Raw genomic sequence first — 8,908 nt, 5'->3', positions numbered from 1 at the left:
TCCTAACTAATTTCTCTTAAACAGTGCACAGCTTACCTCGGCATCCATCGGACACAAAGGAAACAGAACCAAGCATGTGGCACCCTTTAGACTGCTGGGGGGTCGAGCTCAGGTAGTTCAAACAGGCCAATGGCCCGGGGCGAGGTACAGAGGTGTTTAAATGGTCAAGTGATGGGCAGGGGTGGAGCCAAACCTTGATTGACAGTGGGGTGTCTTCCGACCATGTAAGGGCAGTGTTGTCATCCGACCAGGGTGGGGGGGGGAGGGGGTGGGGAGCGCGAGAGAGAGAGAGAGAGGGAGGGGGGGAGAGAGAGAGGGAGGGGGGGAGATAGAGAGAGAGAGGGAGGGAGGGAGAGAGAGAGAGAGAGAGGGAGGGAGGGAGGGAGAGAGAGAGAGAGGGAGGGGGGAGAGAGAGAGAGGGAGGGAGGGAGAGAGAGAGAGAGAGGGAGAGAGAGAGAGAGAGAGACACACACACACACTGTGGTCACGTGACAGCCGCTACCCTCCACATTACACTCTTAAACTGTTTTACCGGGTCTGACACCACCACCTCCCCTGACCGTGAGGTCCAGGCGCCCACCGCTCTCGGAGTGGAACAGCGCGCCTCGTACATCTCCGAGAAACTGTCCCCTCTCACCTTGAAGCTACGCCGCTTCCACACTGGGAAAAGACCTCTCGATTGGGTGACTACGAAAGTTGATGGGGGCAGGGGGGTAGACGTGGTTCACCTGGACTTTAGTAAGGCTGTTTATAAGGTTCCACATGGTGGGCTGCTCTGGAAGGTCAGATCGCACGGAATCCAGAAAGCTGGCTGACTGGATGCACGATGGTCTTGGTAGGTGAACTCAGAGGATGATGGTGCAAGGTTGCTTCTCGGACTGATTGGTGGTGGGGGGGGGGAGGTGATCGGGGGGTTAGTGCTGGGGCCGATTGCTCTTTGTCATCTAGATCACCTACTTGCATCAGAATGTACGAGGCATGGTTGGTAAGTTTGCAGATGTCACGATAACAGGTGGTGCAGCGGACAATGAATCAGGTCTCAAAATTCACAGGGGGGATCTTGATCAGCTGAGGAACTGGGCCGAGGAGTGGCAAATGGAGTTTAATTCGGGTAAGTGCGAGGTGTTGCATTTTGGGAAGACTAACCAAGGCGGGACTTTCACAGTGAACGGTGGGGCCCCGGGGAGTGTTGCAGAACAGAGAGAGCTTGGAGTGCAAGTACGTGGTTCACTGGAAGTGGAGTCAGGGGTAGGCATTGTGGTGGAGAAAGCGTTTGGCACACCTTGAGGGGTGGGGTCTTCAGGCTCCCGCACCTCCTGCCCGATGGCAGCATCGAGAAGAGGACAGGGCCCGGATGGTGGGGAGTCCCCGATGATGGACGTCGCCTTCCTGAGACATCGCCTCGTGTCCCATGTTCCACGACGGTGGGAAGAGCTGCACCCGTGGTGGACCTGGCCGAGCCGCACCGCGCTCTGCATCCTCCTGCGTTCCTGTTACACGACTACCTCTGAAACGCCGTGATGGCACCTGCCTCATCCCTTCCCCTGGGAACTCGTTGGCGGTTAGCGTAACGCTATTACAGCGCCGGGTTCAATCCCGGCCGCTGTCTGTAAGGAGTTTGTAAGTTCTCCCCGTGACTGCGTGGGTTTCCTCCGGGTGCTCCGGTTTCCTCCCACATTCCAAAGACGCACGGGTTAGGAAGTTGTGGGCGTGTTATGTTGGCACCGGACAGCTGCGGTCTGTCCCCAGAACACTCTGCGCAAATCGATGCATTTCACTGTGTGTTTGCATGAACGCGCGACTAATAAAGAAATCTCATATCTTAGCTTATTTGATGGACAGGGCTATTTCAGATTGAGATGAGGACTGGAGGAGAGCGGATTGATTGGAGCGTTTGCTGGGGGTGTGTTTGACGGCGGCAAACAATAGACCTGCCAATAATTGCCAGGGTCTTGATTGGATTTGCACAGGGCGTCGTTGATGAGGAATTAGTTGGTGAGGAATGGGGAGATAGAAGCTGGGAGTGGGTAGATCAGGAAGGGACAGAAAAGAGACAGCGGGGAACAGGTCACCAGAAGTTGATTCGGATGGACGGCGATCTCACCGGAGGGTGTTTCGTGGTCCGTGAACACCTGAAACCACCAGAGAGATTCTCCGGGAAATTCTCCGACTCCCCCGGGGCAGGATAAGCGACTGTTAGTGTCCCTCCCGGTCCCAGAGCTGAGACCCTCAACTGGGTCAGTCCTGATGGTGAGTTGACGTAGTTCACACGCTCGGCACCGGATTCCCGGAACAGGGACACTGTGTCCCAGATCAGCCATGGCGGGAATTCACCCGGTGGGCAGACGGAAGGTTTCACGGAAGTTCACCAAGCCGCCCTGAGGATGGAACATCCACAGGGATACCCGGGGATCCCGGGATCATGACCACTCAGAACGAGGGGTTCGGGGATGGGATTGGGGACCCCCAGTCACGCTTCCATGTGACATCTGGTTCGGCCGCATTTAGGGTATTGCGTGAAATTCTGGTCACCTCAGTATAGGAAGGGCGTCGAGACTTTAGAGAGGGTGCAGAGGAGGTTTGCTAGGATGCTGCCTGGATTAGAGAGCATGTGCTATTAGGAGAGGCTGGACATACTTGGGCTCCTTTCAACAGAGTGGTGGATGCCTGGATTGAGTTGCCTGATAGGGTGGTGGAGGCAAATTCATTGGGGGCTTCTAAGAGGGGTTTGGATGGGCACATGAATGAGAGGAAAATAGAGGGATATGGGCATTCTGTAGGTAGGAGGGATTAGCTATGTCGGCACAACATTGTGGGCCGAAGGGCCTGTTCTGTGTTGCATTGTTCCATATTCCATGTATAAAATCGAACCCGTGTTATATTAACGATCTGAATGACAACGTTGTCAATATAGTTAAGTTTGCGGATGACACCAAAATCGGTGGTGCGGTGCACAGTGCAGGGGGTTGTCCAAGGTTACATCAGGATCGAGCCATGCGGTAGTTTAACTCGGACGAGGGCGATGTGTTGCATCTTGGTCAGTTAGATCAGGGCAGGACTTCCACAGTAACTTGTTGGGCCCCGGGGAGTGTTGTAGAACAGAGAGACCCAGGGTTACAGGTCAAGAGTTTCTTGAAGGTGGCGACACAGGTAGACATGGCGGTGAAGAAGGTGTTCGGCGCGCTGGCCTTCATCGGTCGAGGCACTGAGTCCAGGAGTCGGGAGGTCCCGTTACAGCTGTACAGGAGACCGCACTTGGAGTTTTCTGTGCAGTTCCGGTCGCCCAGCTACAGGGAGGACGTCATTAAGCTGGAGAGAGTGCGGAAGGGATTCAACGAGATGTTCCGGGGACTGGAGGGCTCGAATTATACGGAGAGGCCAGACAGGCTGGGACTGTTTTCCCTCCAGCAGAGGAGGCTGAGGGGTGACCTAATGGAGGTTTATAACATCACGAGGGCCGTAGATAAGGTGGGCGGTCACAGTCTCCGCCCCCCCCCCCCCTCCAGGGTCGGGGAGTCTAAAACTAGAGGGCACAGGTTTAAGGTGAGAGGGGAAAGAAAATGTTATAGAAAGACTGATCGGTGCATGGAACGAGCTGCCAAAGGAAGAGATCGAGGTGGCTACATTCACATTGTTGAAAGGACATTTGGACAGGTCCGTGGATGAGAAAGGTTTCGAGGGATATGGGCCAAACACGGGCAAATGGGACACGCTCAGGTGGGCACCTTGGTCGGTATTGCCGAGTTGGGCCGAAGGGCCTGTATGACTCTACGGCTCTATGCCGGTGTGGGAAGGCACTGCACAACAGGAACACAATAAATGAGGTCTCAGTTAGCCGGAGATGGTTGATAGGCGTGTGGTAATGGTGGTGCCACGAACGATGGCCTCAAAGATTGGAATCCAGCATATGTCGAGTGGCGCTAGACTTCACTATTGGGTTCAAGATGTGTGAACAATTCGGTTCATTGATCCGAGCGTTGAGTCTCACAGTCAGGATGTCACGCTGCAGCTGTATGAATCTTTGGTTGGGCCGCATCTGGAGAACTGTGTGCAGTTCTGGTCGCCCCCGTTACAGGAAGGTTGTGGAGGCTTTGGAGAGGGAGCAGAAGAGGTTCACCAGGATGCCGCCTGGATTAGAGAGCATGAGGTCGGACAGACTTGGGTTGTTTTCTCTGGAGCGTCGGAGCCTGAGAGAAGTTTATAAAGTTCTGAAAGGCACAGATATGGTAGACAGAATCTTTTCCCCAGGGTAGAAATGTCAAATAGTAGAGGGCATGCATTTAAGGCGAGATGGGGGGTAAGTTCAGAGGCGATGTGCGGGGCAAGTTTTTTACACAGAGAGCGGTGGGTGCCTGGAATGTGCTGCCAGGGGTGGGGGTGGAGGGGTTTAAGAGGCTGTCAGACAGACACATGAACATTCAGGGTTAAAGGCAGATGGACTATTTGCAGGGAGGAGAGTTTTACTTTAATTCAGCATCGTGTTCAGCACAGACACTGTGGGCCGAAGGGCCTCTTCCCGTGCTGTACTATGTTTTATAACGAGTTATTCGATCAGAACATTGTAACGGATCAAGCTGGGTGTTGCATTGAACGTTGGGGTGATTTGGGGAGCGTGGCGATGGTATCTCGATGAAGGAAAGTCTGTTCCCCGTGGACCAAACCAAAGCGACTCTCCGCCTGGTTTGTGGCATTCCGGTTATTTCTGCCGAATAAGTGCGCTCGATTTCAGACGTTCAAGGACTGGGTTTTCCAGTAACGAGGCTCTGGGTTGTGGGGCTGATGTCCCGGGTAACGGAGCAGTGGGTGGGCGGTGTTGACGGGTTATTGAAGCGTTGGACCATCTGCGCTTCCGCCGAACGGGCGGCGGAGATTCAGGCGGTTCCTTCGTCCGGTTGCGCCGTTCGAATAACAGATCCGCCGCGAACCCCTTGGTTCCGTCACTCGCCCCAGCAACCAATCGGCCTTCTCGCCGCCTTTGTCTCCCCGTTCCACTCCGAACGGTTGGTCCGTCTGCGCCAATCAGAGGGCGGCCCGGCTGGACGCAACGTTCCACCGGGCGGGGTATAAATGGGCGCGTTCGGCGGGAGTTACGGCACATTCGCCGGAGCTGCGCTAACTGGAGGGAGACCATGGTGGGTGTGTCCCGGGCCGCAGTCAGAGGGCGGCCGCACAGAGGGATCCCATGGGGACCAGGGTGTCCCGCCAGTGTATGGGGGGTAGAGGACGAGGACTCATTGGTGGACGGGGTTTCGGGCGGTGACCCCGCTGGGTGAACGGGTAGGGGGTGAGGAGGGAGACAAGTTATCGGATGGTGTGGGGGAGATGTTACTGGGCGGGGTTCGCGGATCCACGTGGGTTGGGAAGGGGGTTTTCGAGCGAGGGGGCAGGGGAGCAACACGCGGCGGCCCTATCCAACGGGAGAGAGGAATCCCCGAGGGGAGACGGTCACAGGACAGCCACAAGGGATTGGGACCGTGTGACTGCGGTCTCGGCCCGCGGTCCTGCGTGAATAACCGGGTCTCCGCTGCTCTCTCTCCCTCTGTCCAGCGTGAGTGCCTCTCAATCCACATCGGCCAGGCCGGAGTGCAGCTGGGCAACGCTTGCTGGGAGCTCTACTGCCTGGAGCACGGGATCCAGCCGGATGGACAGATGCCCAGTGACAAGACCATCGGAGGGGGCGACGACTCCTTCAACACGTTCTTCAGCGAGACGGGGGCGGGCAAGCACGTTCCTCGGGCCGTGTTCATCGACCTGGAGCCCACAGTGATCGGTAAGGGGCTGGCAGTTGTTGGAGGGTTGGTCTCTCAGAGACTTACTGTAGCGTGTGTTCAATTCTCCCGTTCTCTGCTCCCTCTCTCTCCCCCTACAGACGAGGTCCGGACCGGCACCTACCGGCAGCTCTTCCATCCCGAGCAGCTCATCACGGGCAAGGAGGATGCGGCCAATAACTACGCGCGGGGCCACTGCTCCATCGGCAAGGAGATCGTGGACCTGGTGCTGGATCGCATCCGGAAGCTGGTAGGTTGCGGACCGAGTCCCGGTGGCGAATTGTAACTGGCACCCGTTGCGCAGTGTTTAACGTCCACACTTGTCCCACCGCCCTTCCCCATTTCCAGCACCGAGCAGTGCAGCAAACCTCCCGCTCACACCTCTCTCCCCTGCAGGCGGACCAGTGCACGGGACTGCAGGGGTTCCTCATCTTCCACAGCTTCGGGGGTGGCACCGGCTCGGGCTTCACCTCCCTCCTCATGGAGAGACTCTCCGTCGACTACGGCAAGAAATCCAAGCTGGAGTTTTCCGTCTACCCGGCGCCGCAGATCTCCACCGCCGTGGTCGAGCCCTACAACTCGGTGCTCGTCACCCACTGCACCCTGGAGCACTCCGACTGCGCCTTCATGTTAGACAACGAGGCCATCTACGACGTGTGCCGGCGGAACCTGGACATCGAGCGCCCCACCTACACCAACCTCAACCGCCTGCTCGGTCAGGTGGTCTCGTCCATCACCGCCTCGCTGCGCTTCGACGGCGCCCTCAACGTGGACCTGACTGAGTTCCAGACCAACCTGGTGCCCTACCCCCGCATCCACTTCCCGTTGGCCACCTACGCGCCCCTGATCTCGGCCGAGAGGGCATACCACGAGCAACTGTCGGTGGCCGAGATCACCAACGCCTGCTTCGAGCCGGCCAACCAGATGCTGAAGTGCGACCCCCGCCAGGGCAAGTACATGGCGTGCTGCATGCTGTACCGCGGGGACGTGGTGCCCAAGGACGTCAACGCGGCCATCGCCACCATCAAGACCAAGCGGTCCATCCAGTTCGTGGACTGGTGCCCGACCGGCTTCAAGGTGAGTGCGGCTGGGCTGGTTGAGACCAATCCACAGAAGTCTGGAGATGGAGCCATGTTCCAAAGCGGGACTCCCGCTGATCAGCGGGCACGCACATCCTTGAGTCCCCTGCAAGGACCAGTGTAGGTTCTGCCCCAACCAGTGACCATCCACACTCCATTGGGGTAGATTGAGCTGAGGATTGAAGAAGCGGCCTGTCCTGTACCAGTGGGTTGCCCGGTCGCTTGTCTGGATAACCAGCGCCACCTTTTTCCACAGCGAAAGCCGCAAACCTCCCTCTTAAATCCGTCATTCTAAACCAATTCGGCCCATCGCGTGCTTGCTAGCTCTCTTCGCGGTCCCATATCTCCCCACTTAACACCCTGTTACCCTTTGCATCCCCATTGACCTCGCCCTGCCCACGGTAATCTCACGGCGGCCACACAACGTCCCACCACGCCTTGGGAGGGTAGCGAAGGGGAACGTGGCAACTCCACACCCAGAGTCGGTGGTGGGGATGGACCCGGGCCTCTGGAGCCGGGAAGCAGAGGCTCTCCCCCCCCTGCGCCACAGTGTAGTGTCCGCCGGCGCATCTGGTCTTGAAGCGGTCTGTTTGTGCAGCTGAGCTGAGCGCTGTTCCTCGCCCCGCAGGTTGGCATCAACTACCAGCCCCCGACCGTGGTGCCCGGCGGCGACCTGGCCAAGGTGCAGCGCGCCCTCTGCATGCTGAGCAACACCACCGCCGTGGCCATGGCCTGGACCCGCATGAACCTCAAGTTCGACAAGATGTACGCCAAGCGGGCCTTCGTCCACTGGTACGTGGGAGAGGGGCTGGAGGAAGGCGAGTTCCAGGACGCGCGGGAGGACCTGGCGTCGCTGGAGAAGGACTACGAAGAGGTGGGCGTGGATTCGGCCGACCTGGACAAGAGGGCTGAAGAAGAAGAGTGATTTTATTTTATGCCTAGAAAGTTTGGTTTATTTTTCTTAACACTGATATAAATATGATCTATGAAATTAAATATATTTTAACTTTTAATTTGGTCTTCTGTCCTTTTTAAAGTTACAGCCGCTTGGTGGGCGTTTGAGAAACGGCGGGGTGGAGATTATTTAAAGTCGAGTTTATTGTAAATGCACGAATCCATGTGTGCACGGGTGCAAAGAAAAACTGACTTGCAGCAGCATCAGAGGCACAGAGCGTTAGAGACACAACATTCACAAGAAAAATATCAATTAAATATAAACACAGTATTTACAAGAGAGACAATTGGAACAGACGAAAACAGAGTAAGTTTGTAGTGCAAAGTGGTCCCAGTTTTGCTGTTGAGGCGGTGATTAGGGTTGCGCCGGTCGGTTCAAGAACCGACTGGTTGAAGGGAAGTCGCTGTTCCTGAACCTGGTGGTGGGGGGACTTCAGGCTTCTGCACCTCCCTGCCCGACGGCAGCTGCGAGAAGAGGGCACGGCCCGGATGGTGGTGTTGGGGGGGGGGGGGAATCTTTGATGATGGACGTTGCCTTCTTGAGGCAGCGCCTGCTGTACATACTACTGATGGTTGGGAGGGATGTGCCCGTGATGTGTTGGGCTGAGTCCACGACTCCCTGCAGTCTCTTGCGTTACTGTGCATTCGCATTGCCGCACCAGACCGTGATGCTACGGGTCAGGACACTTTAACAGTCCTCCTGTAGCGGTTGCAGTTCCAGAGACAGTGTAGTGCAGGCAGAAGCTTAAAACCACAAGATTCGGGCTCCGCTGCTCTGTATAGCTGGAGTCAGACATCTGATAGCGTGCTCAGCTCCTCGTTCGGTCACGGTCAATATTAAATTTGCCCTCATTTCTCACTGAAGCTGCGTGTTAACTTTCAGCGATTCAAGTAAACCCGAGTCTACTTGGGTTCGGCGTGTAGAGCTACGGTGAAATGCTTGCTGCGGCATCACGCACAGGTGGGTACAGACAACACGCAGAATAAAATTTATAAATAAATATACACGACAGTGGAAAAGAGGCAGTGCAAAAGCAAGACCTCAGTGCAAAAGCAAGACCTTCAGTTCGAAAAGAAAAGCCCCCACAAAGACTCGTCCAAGGCAGT

General features: G+C 56.4%; 1 protein-coding gene across 1 annotated transcript; it reads left to right on the top strand.

The window, feature by feature from the left end:
- Positions 1-5,535: 5,535 nt before the first annotated feature.
- Positions 5,536-7,860, top strand: LOC127566495 (tubulin alpha-1A chain-like). Its single transcript, XM_052008930.1, has 4 exons — positions 5,536-5,770; positions 5,870-6,018; positions 6,165-6,845; positions 7,476-7,860. Exons 1-4 carry the CDS (start codon positions 5,650-5,652, stop codon positions 7,770-7,772), a joined length of 1,248 nt encoding a protein of 415 aa, XP_051864890.1. The 5' UTR covers positions 5,536-5,649; the 3' UTR covers positions 7,773-7,860.
- The last annotated feature ends 1,048 nt before the right edge of the window (positions 7,861-8,908 follow it).

Source organism: Pristis pectinata, chromosome 42, assembly GCF_009764475.1.
Source record: "Pristis pectinata isolate sPriPec2 chromosome 42, sPriPec2.1.pri, whole genome shotgun sequence".
Classification (NCBI taxonomy): domain Eukaryota; kingdom Metazoa; phylum Chordata; class Chondrichthyes; order Rhinopristiformes; family Pristidae; genus Pristis; species Pristis pectinata.
Note: the sequence above shows the minus strand (reverse complement) of the source record. Positions and strands in the feature narration are given on the sequence as shown.